General features: G+C 37.3%; 1 protein-coding gene across 3 annotated transcripts in view; it reads right to left on the minus strand.

Moving 5' to 3' along the window:
* Klp31E (kinesin-like protein 31E) overlaps window positions 1-18079 on the minus strand; it is a 272051-nt gene that overhangs the window by 62875 nt on the left and 191097 nt on the right. For all 3 annotated transcript variants that reach the window (XM_081743115.1, XM_081743114.1, XM_081743116.1), the window contains exon 19: window positions 8446-8670. In XM_081743115.1, the coding sequence (XP_081599241.1) occupies window positions 8446-8670 (225 nt within the window). The remainder of the gene's footprint in view (window positions 1-8445; window positions 8671-18079) is intronic.

The following is an 18079-nucleotide window of genomic DNA, read 5'->3' on the forward strand; positions in this document are numbered from 1 at the left end:
TTGCTTACGAGCTCGCACCCTATCCATTTTCTCTCCTCACAGAAACTTCCATGAGGAAAACGGTGTATGGTATGTTTCAATATCGGACAGATTCTAAAACTCAATTGAAAACACAGTGTACGTTATAGATGGAGAGTGGCTTCAACACCATGTTGTTGACCACAACATGAAACATACCTTGACGTGTACAACTTGTATGTGTCCTATGTACTCACAAACTTTGGAACGAAAGCAACAGTTATTTTTGATGGATATTGTACCGAAAACTACAAAAGCCGCTAAGCGGGAATGACGTGAGTCAAAGGTTCACTCAGCTTTGATGTTATTCACAAATGAAACCATATCAACTAAAAAAGACAAATTCTTGGGTAATTTCAAAAATAAGGATTGCTACACCCGTAAGTTGATGGTTCATTTGACAAGCTAGAATTCAAACTCACCAAGCAAGAAGCGATGCTGACGCACTTATATCTAAAACTGCTGTAACCAAGTATTTAAATCCTTGTAGGCACGTTGCAGTAGTTGACGAGGATGTTCATATTTTAATCCTTTTGTTTCCACAAGGTAATAATTAGTACGACATCACATTCCGAAGTCAGGACGTGGACAAGAAGTGGCAAAAGAATTTAGTACTAGGCTGCAAGATACATGGGCAAATGTGCTAACTGATTTGCTCAGTTACCATGCTATAACTGAATGCGACATATCATATGATTTGTATCAACAGGGAAAGAAAAAGTCATTACGATTACTTCAAAAACGGGAAGATGTATGCCAATTGCTTAAAGTTTTCAATCATGGTAATGCTAGTGTACAATCTCTGATTGAAGCTGGTACATCATTTCTATTAACACTCTACGATTGTCCAGCAACAGTAACCTCATTGGAAGAATTCCAGTATCATTTGTACACCAGTGCAGTAAGTCCTGCCCACTCAGAACGAAATACAATTAGCAACATTGGCATCCACCAGTGATGCTGCGAAATATCATATCTTGAAAGCGTATCATCAGGTGACAGCGTGGAAATGCTATGCGAAAGACAATATAGACGGAAAACATTAGGAGGTATTCTTGTACTACCAAGAATGACCAAGGAACCCGCTCCGTGTAATGTCATGTATTTAATATCCTGTAACTGTGCTCGTATGTTCGGTTGCACGAATTGTGTGCTCTAGTTTATGTCAGTATCGAGGAATTGGATGTATGAATACACAACCAAATGATGAAGACCATGGAGATAAAAGAGATGACAATGATTATCTTATTGATTTCTAATAAAATAAGTTTGAATGGACTAGTTACAAAAATATTCTTAAAGTGCATACTAACGTCTAATGTAAACATTGTTTGATTTGAAGATAACTATTGTAGTTGAGAGTGATTTTAAGTGTGTGAATAACGGTTTTCCCATGAAAGAGAGACTACCAATTTGTGCTACTTTCTAATACTGTCAATAAATATTTTTTGTTATATTTACGTGGTGTAAAACCATGTGTCATAAAAACTTACTCCATTGGGAAAATTGTACGCCATTTTTAAAGTAAATTAATAATTATAATACTGAAAATTGTGGTGGAGTTTTGTTAACATACGATAATTGTCAATGTTGCAAATTTTAAACAATTTATATGAAAATCACATTGTATCCCGAAATTTTGGGTTTTGCGTTTCTTCCATAGATTGAGCTTGATTAGTATAAGTGTTACCTCGTTCGAATTTATGTTTCTTAAGATTTGCAATGATATATAACTCTTGGTCCTATGTAATAACAGAAGGTGACTAGAGCCGTGAAAGTGAATGCCAGTTTATGCACTTTTGCACAGAGAGGTTAGAAAGTAATATTGGTTATCATTTTTTCTCAGCTAGTATTGTACCAATTTGTTTCATTGTTGGCTATGTTTGAGATAAATATCAAGGAAATCTGCTGGTGTTGTTTTGTTGATATGCAATAACTGTCAGTGTTGCAAACTCCCCATGATTTCTGAAAATATACCTTTTTCTAATAAAGAAAAAGCTGCTTTCTTCTTCCTCTTCTAGAAATTTAAGACGATGGGCATATATGTTGTTTACTTAGATTTTCTCTCTTTCAAGCTTTCCAACCATATATGATCCATGGCTTTATGATAATTAGAACGGTGAATAGAGGAATAAATGTAAAGGGTAGCAATTTCCATAAATTCCTTGTCGTCCTCTTCAATTGGCGGTCAGTTTCTCATTGTAGGAAAAGTTACAGTGGAATTTTAGGGGACTTTTAGTATGTTATTTCTGACACATTCCTCTACTTGCATACTAACTTTCAGCTTGTTACTAATTTGTTCCTTTCTTGGCAGAAAAATGAGCTATCTTTACTGGACTAATCAATGTTATATGCTGTTCGGATTGCCATTTCTCATGTGTGCGTGATTTTCATTACTTGCTGGATCACCTTTTGGAAATCTTACTAAAAGAACCAAATCTGTCAACTGACTGAAGTAAACGACCAATTATCTCAAGTAGTTACAGCATATACAAGAGGTAATAAGTATTATTACTACTACTATTATTAATTACTAGTAGAAGTATCACGTACTACTAGTAATATAACAAGATTTACATTTAACAAAAAAGTGCATTAGAAGTTGAAACAAAAATAACTACTCACACCTTAATTAAAAAGGAAAAGAAATGAAATGAAATCTTTCTGGGGATCGAACCAGGGACCCCACGCACCAGAGGCCAGCGCTCTACCACTAAACCAGCGTGCTCCCTGAATTAAAAAGAACTAGAGTGCTTCAAAAATACAAGAAAATTGTTGATTTGTAGTTGTTACACAGGAAGATATAAACAAGTTCTTCAATAATGCTAAAAGTGGTCTGATGATGGCAATAATCTGATGCTGAAATAAAATAACATCTGAAAAATTGGAAGAAACAATAGAAAAGTAACATTCCCTTATTTATTTAATATAAATTATATGTCAGCTGTGGTTAATGACATATCTCCAAGCTTAGTTTCAATAAATAACCGATCTGTAGTAACTATTAAAATCAAAACAATACTTGTACAACTAGTCACTTTACTGCTATTATTGTGCTCAAAACTTTAAAACAGTTAAGTGTACATTTATATTTATCTTTCCTCTTTTTCGACTATAAAACACAGAAGAGAAGTCAGTAATGTAACTGAGTTGAAAAAATGATTAGCAAAGGCAACTGTTACGTAAATGATTCAAAGAAACACGTATAGTGATAAAGTTAAGGCAAAAAGCTTCTAATATGAATAAAAAAAAGCAAGAGCAACTGATAGATTTATCGTTACAGTCAATTATTTCTATGAATCCCAAATACGTATTAGAGAACACTAACACGGCATTGATATCTCCTAAAAATGTAGAAAAAACTTGACTGAACTAGTATTACTTCATTGATTCTATTCACTTTCAAAGGTTAACAAAGCTAAATGTGAATGTGAGAAAACAGTTTTCAAGAAATTCAGTTTTTGATTTGCAATTTTTACATTTTTAATTTCAATGTAAGTTAAGAAAACACTGAATTACAATATTCTTGAGAAAAAAATGATGAATAAAGGAAAATAGGCCATTTCATATGAAAAAAAGCCTATTATAGATCCTTTTGGTTTCTCAATCCCAACGAATGGTTGTATTTTCATGTAACAAAACTGCTATTACTACTGATATATGTTCAACAACGAAAGTCTCTGTTGAAAATTAGTAAAACTTCAGTGTTATCTGTATTGAAAATGTAGCAGCAATGATTTAATCCACGAAGTTAACATTTGTACATAAGTTAATCACATGTTCTAAGGACTAATTTTGAGAGGAACCATAAGTCTAAAAATCTCGCACCACATTTCTGAATCCTGGGGTTCCAGGTTGGATTCCCGGAGGGAGAGCCTTCAAAAAAATGAACGCACTACAGTAGTTCGGATTCCAGTTTTAATGCATTTTATGTCCACTCCGCTACTGAAAGGGACAATAAACTTAAAGCCAACCAACATTTATGAGCACTTTTAAAATTTGAGATGACGGAAGCTATTTCAGATTTTCAGTTGGCTGATTATAATTGAAACTATAAGTGATGGGATCTACATGTAAAGTGAGATATACACCACTATTTGCAATTGTGGACGAAGTTTTGACCTTACTGGGAAATGGGGACAGAACCCAGAATCACACGCGCAGAAAGCAAGAGCATTAGCAACATGGACACAAGAACACGTGTCTGTTTCAAACATACTGATGCGAGGTAAATAACTCAACTTTACTACTATTCTACGCTTGCACCATATTCAAAGAAGACACTTATTTGTTGGAGTTTGAAAATCTCATATTAGACTTTCGTCAGCTTGCAGAAAAGTGCTTCAACCACGAAAGTGACGTAAACGTATATATAAACTGGGTGTTCATGTTTCTACGGCTATTTCTTTGTCCAATGATGAATTACGCAAACCAAATGACAAAGTATGCAACTTTCGGGCACGGTATGGTACAGGTTAGGCAACCCGAACGGTACTAATGATACACTGGGTTTCACATTTAGCCCTGTAGCGAAAAGGCAATGCAACTTTGAAAATTTATCAAACCAGCCTTCCTCAGGCAGAACCTAGGACTCACACAACTGTAGTCAGTAAGTTATTAAATGTAGAATCCACTGCTCGGAAGCAAAGTTATAAAGGTAACCAAGAAAGCTCTGTCGCTTTTTGTGGAGGTCTGTGTTCAATTGGCTCTCACAACTTGAGTTGAATGCGAATGGAAATAAGGCGAAGGTCAATTGTGGTTGTAGGTATATTCAACATATTACCTGGTTGTAGCAGTTCAGTTACACTGTGAACTTGCGTAAGGACAGAGTGAGCATGGGACCTCCACACAGCGTCATAAGGACGTGTATGCTGTACGAGTTTAAACAGGGGTCAGACGCCGCTGCAGCGGCTCGGAAGATATGCCTGGCCTTTGGTTAGGGTGTCGTGACTACACGGACAGTGCAGCGGTAGTTTGACAAGTTTAAGAACGGTGACGAAATACTCGAAGACGCACCACGTGATGGAAGACCAACATATGTACAAAATGAAGATCTTCAGGTAGCAATTGAGGCAAACAGTGGCCAGACATGTGAGGAACTGGGACTACGAGTCAGTGTGACTCGAGAAACCATTCGGCAACACCTCCATCAACTTGGGAAGCATGACAAATTGGGTCGATGGGTCCCTCATGATTTGAGTCCGGGTCAGAAGAGAATGCGAGCAGACATCTGTATTTCTTTGCTGTCTCGCCTGAGGAAAGAGCCATCTCTGAACACCGTGTTGACATGTGATGAGAAGTGGATCCTGTACGAAGCTTCACGGCGTCATCATCATGGGTTAGCATCCCATGAACCGGTTCCAAAACAGCCGAAACCAGCACTGCACCAGAAGAAAATCCTGTATGTTTGGTGGGCTGCTTCCGGCATCGTGCATCGGAAACTGCTACCAGCCGTGTTCAAGAAAAACTCAAAACTCTAGAGCCAGCACTTCTGAGTCGCAAAGGGGTCCTTCTGTTTCAGGACAACGCTAAGCCCCACAAAGTTAGGATGGCCCGGGACACAGTTTTACGCCTTGGATGGGAAACGCCTATTGCATCCGCCATACTCCCTGGACATTTCACTGTCCGATTATCACCTGTTCCATTCTTTGGACAATCACCTTAGAGTTCAAATCCCTAGTAGAGGTGTGAAATGCACTTGATACCTTCTTCGCTTCACGGCCCACCGAGTTCTAACGCGATGGAATCCATGGCCTTCCAGAACGTTGGCAAAGGTCGTCGATGCTGATGGGGACTATTTTTGATCTTCCAGGTACGTCTTAGATGACATCGATTTTCGAAGGTGGTCGGTGAAAAGCGACAGAACTTTCTTGGTTAACTTTACAGTAACTGAATAATAAAAATGTAATCTTAAAAAGGCCAGTTTCTCCAAAAATAATCCGGTCTTTTATTTTAAAGATCCCATTTTTTTTTATCTCTAGCTGCAGCTACCAACTTTATGATCATACTTTATTGAAACAGAATCCGATCTGAAATCAGAATGCTGAAATTTGAACAAAAATAGACATACTGGTCAAGAACTTCGTTCACCGAAATCTAAAGAAAATAAAAATATATATGGAAACAAGAAGTTACAAAGATATGATGAAGCTAGACCTCATTTCAGAAGACGATGGGAAAATCTACAGTAACATGATTTACCGAATCAACTACCTACAGATAGGGTCTCACAGACAGTAATTTAGGGTCCTTTCTTTCTTTCTTTCTTTTTTCTTATAGTTTTGGTTCATATTTTATTATATTTAGTAAAAGGCAAAAGACAATTTAGGAAGCAATGAAGTTCTTCTGTGGTTTATAGTCAAAGGACAGAAAATGTTAAATATGTAAGTTAAGTTTTCAATTGCTAATGTAGAGAACAAAGAGAGAATTTCTAAATTTATTTATTTTTCTTAATTTTGAGATGGGCTAATTGAATAAAAATAACGTCTGTTAGCACCATCAAAGATGAGTTATGAAGTTCAACAAATGGATAGACAACAATATGTGTTTTACATTTTCATGTACTAGACCAGTGGTTCCCAAACTGGTGGGCATGAAGAGTAATCAAGGGGACGCAATACTGACAGAATAAACCACGAAATTACGAATAAATCACAACTTGTAATAATCATTTGCAATTTAGGTTTATCAAATTTTACAGTACTGACTACCAAATACTAAATTACCCGTAATTCTTCGTCTTGAATATTTTGGTTAACATCAGCATTGACTATTTTCTACTGTCGGAAGGGTTGTCGGTGTTGTTAGAAGTATTAAACATATATAAAAACGGCATTTAATCAATTTGTAACTGATTTACAAGGAATCAAGAATGTATACTTAATTATGATGATTTTTATAGTTATTTAACAAATACTTTATCACGAAGCTGTAGCAAAATTGTATTAAATTATTGTAAATACCGTACAAACACAAAATAACTATTGAATAAGAACTGTGGTTTCATTACGAACTAAGTTAGTGAAAATAACATAAAATGAAATGAAATAACATGAAATGTTACGTCTCAGAGATATGCCGACTAGGCTAAAGGAGACGGTGATGAGAAACGAATGAAATGGTGGAAGTAGAAAAGTGGAGGAAACGGGAGAACCCACAAACGCGGTGTGTGTCCACCACAAATTTCACTTGGCGCGAGCTAGGATCGAACTAAGGACCCCATGCAGCAGAAATGAACAATCTACCACTGTACCACCGTGATCCGTGAAAATAACACTATCATAATGGTATGTACAAGAGTTACTGGAAACACATAAAAATTGGTAACATTATTATTATTATTTCACTGACTGACAATAAATTTAAGAACCTGGACTGGATGATCCGACTTAACGTAATTTTATACAAGTCAATACCATTGGCAGGTATGTAAATGATTAGAGTGGAAATGATCTGTGACCACTAGAATATCCACTACAGTACATTAGTGCTGTTACCACGTGATCATGTGATTTTATTTCAGCAGTCTCTCTAGCTTGGATGCATCACTGATTAGGTTGGGAAGAGGGTTATATAGCTGTTGTATCCTGTTTTGAGACAAGTTGGCACACGACTGTTGTAAATGGCCATCGATATCTAGGATACTGGGACAGATTGAAGGATTTTGCTGCGCAATGACGTATCTCAACATCAGGCATGTAGTTCAGACACGTGTCGTGTGTGGACGAGCCCTGTTCTGTTGAAAGATGGTACCAGGATACTGTCTCATTTGAGGCAACATATGAGGACGCAGAAATCCGTGATATACCATTGTGCCGTCGGAGTTCACTGAATTACTACCACAGAGGACCTGAAGTGATACGCAATGTTTTCCCACATTATGATGCATGGAGTAACACCACTGTCCCCTCCCCGCGCTCTCTCCTTGGTGCTGCCATACTCGCAGACGATGGTCACCCGAGGTAGTATCAAATCGAGGTTCATGGCTGAAAATGCAACGTTACTGGTCAGTAATCCTTGCTTTTCGGGTATGGAATCACTCTAAACGCAGCCGTTTGTGTTACGGCGGAAAGAATAGTTTTTTGGGGCATTGGGCCCCAGCATTGGGAAGAGGATGGACACCCTGAGCAGGGTTGAGTTTAGTAAAGAGTCTTAAGGATTCTTATTTACTGGATATATGTACAAATTTAGCACCTTGCCAACCTTTATCCTTTTTTCTCATTTTGAAAGTACTGCACGAATACGTGGCATGTTCTTTTTTCTTATGCGTAATGTATATTTATGCTCAGAAAAAAGGACACATGTAACTACCTTTTCATTTTTTTTTAAAGAAAATATTTATGTTAATAATGTTACTGATATAACATTGCCACACTTAAACTGAACAACTATGCATCCTCCCGTGAATTTAAAATAAATGATACATACTTGAGGGAACCAGGAGCACTAGGTACTCGAGTGATAGCTCTTCCTGATGGAGGAGGCATCGAAGATGAATCCTGGTCCTCTGAAACTCTGTACGTCTCGTTATGAACTCCCTCATTGCCCGGAGAGAGTGAATTGTCATTGCCTGGACTACCAGGATACAATAGATCCTCGGGCATTGCAGTCCTTCGTCTCGCTTTATCAGATATCTTCTCTTTTCGTTTGGCTCTGGAAGTAGAAATGAGAAAAATATCAAACATCACTTCATGATAAAGAGCAAAGAAACATATATTGCTCACTGGTGTATTTATTTTAAATTAAACAAAAATGAAATGAAATGAGATTTTTGAAAAAAAAAATGAAATGAAATCTTTAAGTTTTACGTCCCACGGTTATGCCGGTTAGGCTAAAGGAGACGGTGATGATGATTAATGAATGAAATGGTGGAATGAAGAAAGTGGGAGGAAACGGGAGAACCCCGAGAAAACCCACGCACACGGTGTTTGTCCACCACAAAGTTCACTTGGCGGAGGCTGGGATCGAACCCGGAACCCCTAGCACCAGAGGTGAACGCTCTACCACTGAAGCACCGCGGCCCCTTAAATTAAACAAGAGAGTATACGTTAGTTGAAGTATTACGTCAAAGATTGTACTTGTTGCATATGTAATTTGTTTAAATAAATTTTTACATGCTCTCCAAGTATGTTAAAGTTACATTCGAATGTAGATATTGATTGGTGGAAAAGTAGTTACGAACATCCGAATGTATCGTCCAACTCTAACGAAATTAGCAACACAGAATGTGGCTGTATACGCCATGTTGCTCTGAGTACGAAGACACACTAGACACTGTAAAGAACAGGATGATCCTAGTGTCTGCAGAGAAAATGCTGCTATCAGGGTCAGGAATGAACGAGTAGATCTCCCCATGCGTCAAATAAAAAATTTTCTTCCGTGTCAGGGAAATATTTTCCTCCAATTTCTAACAGTACTGTGTAAAATAAAATAAAATCACGTTAAATATTTCTACATAAATGGTGGAAACACAATAACAAGATTTGTTGTTTGATTATACAAATACCAATACATTGTTAAAACACAAATACTAGTATATTTTCTTCAGAAAATGGAAAAGGTTTCAGTGTAATTAAAAACAAACATTCTTACTAAACTCGAAAAGAACTACAGTACGTAATTTTTCTTAATATTAATGAGCCACGCTTAAAAGACTTTCCACTGAACGTTTTGCAGCTGAATGGTATCCACTGGAAATCATTCTGCAATAGACACCTCTCATAGGGAAGAATGTACGGAAGTTCTTTAAAAAAAAGTCTATAGCATTAAGTTCGTCACATCAAGGCAAATTCTTCATCTAAATTTGTTAATCAGCATTTTACTTTTACATCTATTAATAATCAGGGTGGATTGATTTAAATCAGTCTGATTTAAATCACGATTTTAATCAAGATTTAAATCACTTGATTTTTTAAATAAAAATCGTTAATTTAAATCAGATTCCGAAATGAATTAACTTAAAGTGAAAGTAAGTAAAATCCCGTTTCTGTTCAATTATTTCGATTATGGAAGATAATAATCATAATACAATGAGACTCAAATGTATGTAAGCACAGTATAAAAACGAGTATCATGTAGAGAACGATCAGGGAAAATCCCATTTGAACAGGTAACGGGTGAACCCTGCTTTCTTCTCTTTGTATCACAGGGTTTTAAAAATTCTATTTCAACGGGGAAATCATCATGGACATTTAAGGTGAAAACTCTTTTGTGTCCGTGTCTATTTGTTTGTTTCAGGGGTCCGATCCCCTCTACGAAACAAATATATATATATATATATATATATATATATATATATATATATATTAGATTTTAAAATTTTGGGCGAAATTTATGTACTAAATACATAGAAGTTCCTCGGGATCGTAATTCGACAAATTTTGGATGCGTTAAAATATCAAATAATACTTTTGATAAAGTGGACACTTGACTCCATTGCAGAACATGCCGCGATCTGCGATGTGATCGCAGAAAATTTGCCGCGCCTGTGCAGGAAAAATTGTCAGAGGAAATAAAATAGCCAACAGAAAAGTATAAAAACGTGTGTGCTATGTATAAATGTCTTAAATGCACGGACAACTCGCATTTGAATTGTTTTTCACGTCGTATAAAGCATATTTTTAACAATCACAAGTGTTTCTTCTGCTAGAACTGATCATCTTGATTTTTTTTTTTTTTTTTTTTTTTTTAAATTTTGGAATTCCTGCAGAAGATTTTTGACTTACAAAAGCTCATCGCATAAAGACAAAGAAAGTTCTGCCATCGTCTAATATATAGGATCAGAAAACGATATTCACGAAGAAATTAAATATCGACTAAAACCAGGGAATTCGTGTTATTATTCAGTTCAAAATCTCTTATCGTCGCGAATTCTGTCGAGGAATTTGAAGCTTTAAGATATATATAAAACGACAATTATGCCTGTTGTGCTGTATAGTTGTGAAACATGGTCACTTACGCTGAGGGAAGAACGCAGACTTAAAGTATTTGAGAATAAAATCCTGAAACGAATATTCGGAACCAAAAGAAACGGAAATGAGGAATGGCGATAACTTCATGATGAGGAACTGCATAATTTATATCGTTCACCAAACATTGTTAGGGTCATCAAATCTTGGAGGCTCAGGTGGGCAGGACCTGTAGCGAGAATGGAAGAAAGTAGGAACGCTTTCTAAGTTTTAACTGGAAGTCCAATCGGAAAACGACCATTAGGAAGACCAAGGCGCAGATGGGAGGACAATATTAAGATGGATCTCGCAGAGATTGGAATACAAAATAGAAACTGGGTTCAGTTGACTAAGGATAGAAATCAGGAAGCTTTTGTAAACATGAAATTGAACCTCCGGGTTCCATAGGTCATAGAGTTAGTTAGTTAATTTCAGGGGAAATTTATATGTATTTTATATGTATTTCGTGCCGCTAGCTAGTTCCAATTGTTTAAAAATATGCCCCTGCCAAATATCAGTAACTTTCGTGAAAAGAAGTGTCATGTTGATATACATTGCTGTACTTTTTCCTTAATGCTTAAGAAATATTGTTTAGGATTGAAATAGGTTTAACTATTTGGAATTAATTCAAAATTAAAACCCAATACTTTCACTTAAATGACATAATGAACATGTAATACTAATTCCTAATGTTTTTTCTCCAGTTTGCGACTTGTATTATACGAAGAAAAAGATTTGATTTAAATCAAAAAAATCGATTTAAATAAAAAAATCAACAAAAATGATTTTTTTGCACCCTGTTAATAATATAGTGTTACATCGTTACTAATGACGAAACTAATTTGTATCTCCATACAGCATATTATATATATATATATATATATATATATATATATATACACGCACGCTATTATGTGGAAAATCCCCTCCCCCGTGAAAAAACTTGAACTCTGGATGCTGTAATGTGAAGGTCATCGGACAACACTCAACACTCAGTTGTGTGTGTGTGTGTGTAAACCTACTACTTCTTACTTACAGCCTGTCTGCAATGTTAGAACAACGTCTTATTTAATTTAGTGGCCGCATAGCGAGGATGTGGGAAGCCGGCTTGTCGTTCCGAAGAATTGCGGCTTGCATGGGTCGTGACATGTTAGTGGTCCATCAGTACTGAACACGATAGGAGACAGAGTGCTCCCGGCAGATCACATTTCCGCGTTCTTCTCAAAGGACTACCTTCGAGACCTGATCTTCGCTAACGTTTGTGATACCGAGAGAGCCGGTGGCAAGACAAATGGAGGGTGGTGGTATTCAGCGGTCAGAATCATTTCTGTCTCGCCCTACAGGTGTGTCCGCAATTCCCATACAGGACCTGCTCCTGCCATTCTGATATGGGGGAAGCAACAAACCACAAATCCTACTCGTCTTTGGTCTTCATTCCAGGAATTAAGATTAATACGTCTCACATTCGTGATGTCAACCCTTTTCCCTGACGTAGATTTCTGGATTTAATCCCTATCAAGTATATGTAGGATGTAGTGGAATAGCAGAAGACTAAGTCCAGCAACAGCCATTGCTAAACTACGCCAAGATCTACAATGCGCGTCAGTACCATACTACAGAGAGGCACTCAACATCTGTACTACCAGCTGATCTGCCCGAGCAGCTGTTTGGTGTCCATTCCAAGTAGTTACACATAATAATATGAATACTATATGTTTTTAAACACCCTACATACCGTTTCATTGCTACCACCTATCATCATCTTATTGTGTACCAACTTTCGGCTAAATTCGTGAATTCTTACTTGGTGTTCTTAAATGTGTTTCCATTCTATCAACAATGTCAGTTCGAAATATTGAGGCAAATATATAATATTGACTGAATTTTCGCCGTTCTTTCTCGAACCGTGACAGTTACGCCAGCAAGATATAGAGAGTTGATATTGATATTCTGTTCCCTATTGTTCTAATAAGTGACATCGGTATCAACGCACTGCATATTATTCTCGTAACTCACCATGTTGCTCATACTGCAAGTGTTGCGATAATTGCAAAAATCCTTTCAAAGAAACAAACTCTAGAAACGAAATGTAAATATTTGAAGAGTTTGAAAAGAGTTAAAGGATATTAAACTAGTAAAAGTACTGTATTGTGTGAAAGCGCATACATAAAAAGTTAAGTGAGTTAAAAACTCTAAAGAACAGTTGTTCCGCCAAATCAAAACTTCAATGTTTCTGCATACAAGGGATTCGTTCCTTGCAAAGATCTCTCAAAATAAGTCAATATTTTTTTTTTTATAATTAAGTTCTATTTATTTAAATCATATTGCTCTTTTACAGCCGTCCAGCCTTGCATGTAGTTACAAGATGGAGTCAATCCATGCAAAGTGATCGACAAAAAGAAAAATTACCGCTCGACCTTTTTTAAAAAAAATATTTTTTTTCATAAATGTTTATCCTTTATCAGGGTACTTCAAAACCACAATTATATATATATATATATATATATATATATATATATATAGATGGCGATACGTCAGATGTATGGGTTGGCAGTGGTGTCGTGGCGCCTGCAGCGCCGGACCGCTGGTGGTGGTGTGTTAGGTCGGTCTCCATACTACGTCAGGCGCAGTGGAACAGCAGTGTCCAGTGACTGCAGCAGACGGAGGTAGTGTAAAATGGGAGACACCTCAGATTTTCAAAGAGGGCAAATTGTTGGTGTGCGGTTATGTGGAGTGAGTGTGACGGCAGTGGCTACTGTGTTAGGTGTGTCGCGTGGGACAGTGTCGAAGGTAATGACGGCCTATACAACACACGGGAAAACCACATCGGGGAAGCGGAACAGTGGGCGGAAGAAAATCATGAGTGACAGGTCACGCCGGGTATTAAAGCGCATTGCCACTGCGGAGCAAGTGACGGAGGAACTCAATCAGCACCTCCCCCACCCTGTTTCGGCAATCACAGTCCGCCGCGAATTACATGACATGAACTTACGAAGTCGTGTTGTACGGGCCAAACCGCTCATCAGGTACCATAACGCTTTCGCACGCCGCAAATGGTGCCGCGACCATGCAACTTGGACCGTTGAGGACTGGAAACGTGTGATATGGTCGGATGAGTCATCCTTCACCCTATTCCCAATCACGGACCGTGTTTACGTGTGGAGAACGCCAAAGAAGCTTATGATCTTCAGTGTCTCCGCCCAACTGCGAAACATGGCGGCGGCTCGGTGATGCTATGCTGTGGGATGAAGTTCAACACTTCCCCTGGCCCGCCCAATCCCCAGATCTCAACATAATTGAACATCTGTAGTCCGTCTTGGAAACACGACTCCGGCGACGATTTCCACCTCCATCCTCTCTCACAGAACTGGCCAATGTCTGCACGAGAAATGGTGTAAAATTCCACTTACTACCATTCACGACCTCTATGCCTCCATCCCACGTCGCATCAAGGCTGTTCTGAAGGCGAAAGGTGGCCCGACACCATATTAATCTGGTAAGTTGCAATTTCGTTCAGGTGTTTCCATTTTTCTGATCACCATCTGTATATATTTACAACATCCCATGGCGATGAAACGGTTGCCACCATTTTGCGTTTTTTCGATTTTAGGCGTTTACATTGTTTTGAATATCTCAGCATGTATTTGTCCTACCAAATTGAAAGTTGTTGGACGTTTCTAACTCGTGCAGAGCTAAAACTCTGATCTCTCAACATTTTTACGTAAAACCATTTGAAGGGGGTAAAATCAGGGCCTACAGTAGCAACATTTTTTGGACATTGAAAACGTATTTGGGAAGAGGAAACAACTTACGTAGAGGTCTAAATTTGTGAGTGCATGTAGTCTGGAGTTAAGTTAATACACAAAAATTTACAGGCCTTTAGCTGCTCCCAAAGGCCTGAAAAAAAAAAAAAAAAAATCGTAAAGTTGGGGAATTATGCCAATTTAGCATATTTTACTGCTATTATGAAAATTTTTTTTGAAACATGTAATGTTTTGTACATGGAACTGCCTGTAAAAGCCTGTCAGATTTTGACAGGCATTATACAGGTGCCTGTTTCGGCGAAAACACATGTAAAGAAAATATTACAGGCACATTGCCTTCAGGTGATATGCATGTCAAAAAAGTATTAAACTTCTGTTGGAAATTTTGTACGGAAACACGCGTTGTACAGAGCCTGTACATTAAATTGAAAACATGCATGTATACGTAGTCACTCACGTGCAAGTAAATGGAAGGAATATGTGCGTGTAAAGTACCTTGCATGGATTGTTGATAACATTCGCAATACAGTAAGAATGAAGAGTACAAGGAAGGTGCCTGTTTATCAACTTGTAATATACATGTGTGACATTCACATTACATGTAAATACCATGTATTAGCGTATAGCTTGGAAAACGCATGATGTAGAATAAGTTATTTTACATTTATCGTTTTCGTGTACATGCGAAGTGTGTAACTCCTCTACGTGCAGTGTACAGGCAATGTACAGGTGAACGGGAACATGCAATGATCATGATTGCCAATAAATGGATTAAACAGATACGTGTGGTGAACAAGGTGGATTGGAGCTAAACATTCACGTTATAGGCATAGGAGACATGTAATATTCAGGTACCAAGTCTCCAGTTTGTCATACACATATGCAAGGTCCTGACCATGTATAGTACTTAATGCGATGTACGTTACATGTATATTCCCCTAACATACCCACTAATTCGCTATCACCTGTATTTAACATGTTAATTACATTTTTATCAAATGAAAAGCAGCTGTCGTCAGATCCTCATGAGTTAACGTATGTGTCAACTACATGGAATATGCCGGTTACGTACACGTCTTTCCACTCTCTACATGTTGTTTACACGTATTTTTCACGTTGCAAGGTTGCAACCCTATCAACATGAAAACTACCTGTTTCCGTGAAATGAACATGCAATGATTGTGATAAAAATTGATATCTGTCTCATGAGTTTAAACGTGTTCCATTTTCAGGCGCCTGTAAAACTATGGCTGCTTATGCATGTTTCACAGGCGCCTGTAAACCACCTGCATTTTCTGTCTGGGTGTCCAATGGGTCTGGATTACAAAAATCTGATATTTTGGGAGTAGTTAGTCCTTTAGTATATCATAACACACAACAAAGCGCGTTTTGTGTTTTTTGTTTTCAATGTCCAAAAATGTTGGTACTTCAGCCCCCCTTTAAATGGTTTTAGGCGAAAATGTTAAAAGATCAAAGTTTTAGCTCTGCACGAGTTGGAGACGTCCAGCAATTTTCAATTTGGTAGGACAAATGCATGCTGAGATATTCAAAACAACGTAAACGTTTAAAATCGAAAAAAGAAAAAAAAAACACAAAATGGCGCCGGCCCCTGTGCCGCCATGGGATGTTGTAAAAAATAATTAATTGTGGTTTTGAAGTACCCTGATATAGGATAGACATTCATGGAAAAGTTAGACTTTTTGGAGATGGGTCAAGCGGCACATGCTTGATCACTTAGAATGGATTGACTCGATGGTGAGTTACCGGCGTTGATCGCTAAAGATCGCTCTGACAGAAAAGTCAATGTGTGGTACTTTTTGAACGATTTATTGGAAATTAATTTCTAGTTCATACGCTTAATAGTAAACATATAAGATAAAGCGTTATATTAAACATAATTATTTAGTACTCAATATTTAAAAGAGCATCATTAACAATACATTTTTACGAATAAAAGTGTAATTTATTCGATTTGGGTTATAGATATGGCATTAGACCTCATAACTAATTATTTACTACATAATTTTTTAAATCGAATGCCGCTGCAATCACCTTTCTATCATTCAGGTACAGACAGAGATGATTTAAGTAAACAGTGCCCGCGCAACTTTCACCCAAGTAGTGAACCTACTAGGAAGGTGACGATATAGATTTTTTCATCTACTCAGTGTCTCCTAAAACAATCAAAAGTCAAACGGCATTACACTTTCAGTGCATGTTTAACCCCTTTTAGATGCTACACAATTAGACTTGATGTTGTAGGAAAAATACACAAACTTTCAGTAACGATTAAACACATTTCAACAATACAGCACATTTGAACAAGACAATACATTTGAATTTGTTATTGTTGGCCAAAGTACTGTGTATTCACGCGACAACGTACCTACAAGAGGTGAAATTCTTGATCTTGAGCTGCCAGATCAAAGACTGCATGTCCTTAATTGAGTAAAAAATAACTCCATAGTTTATATCCATTTAATTTATTGCATTTGCACCAGAAAGTTTGGGGAAATTAATTTTGTCCGACTAGATCTTCAAATCGGACCACTGTACAGTGGTCGAACTTCGCAAAAGCCCTGTCTTATCCATAATATACGAAATAAAGAGAATATTTTAACAACATTTCAAGTTTCTCTGCTCGATGGTTTCGTAAATGTGATGGCGAAGTATAAAGTAAGTATAGAGTTTTGAACCTACGAATCGACAATCATTAATAACTTAAAAAATACATCAGTACTCAATTTTCGTCATTCCAATAAAATTTTGAAAACATTTCGTTTGGTTTTGTGTTTGTTAGTGAATCGAGAGACAGTGAAACTACTAGCCATGTTACAGCTACTCCTACTAATGATACTTGAGGTCATAGACATGAAAAGTAGTAACAAATACTATAACAAGCATTCACATTTGCCTACATCAATAGGAGACGGTACGTAGAGAAGTATCGTATTATGTCAAACCTGCGGATGAACACGGTCCAGCGTGGACGGAAATATTGCGAAGAAAATGAAATGAAATCTTGAGTTTTACGTCCCACGGTTATGCCGGTTAGGCTAAAGAAGACGGTGATGATGAATAATGGACGAAATGGTGGAATGAAGAAAGTGGGAGGAAATGGGAGAACCCCAAGAAAACCCACGCACACGGTGTTTGTCCACACCACAAAGTTCACTTGGCAGGGGCTGGAATAAATATTACGAAGAAAATAATGTCCTAAACAGGGACATCAGGTGAGATTACAAGGTAAAATTTTGTTTTTAGAACTCTAATTAAGAGCATATTATTGTAAATATACAAATCAAATATTTAGCTTTATATGTAAGGTGTGAATTCTGTATCCCTCCTCTC

The sequence above is a fragment of the Thermobia domestica genome, chromosome 16 (genome assembly GCF_964235325.1).
Source record: "Thermobia domestica chromosome 16, izTheDome1.hap1.1, whole genome shotgun sequence".
Taxonomy (NCBI): Eukaryota; Metazoa; Arthropoda; class Insecta; order Zygentoma; family Lepismatidae; genus Thermobia; species Thermobia domestica.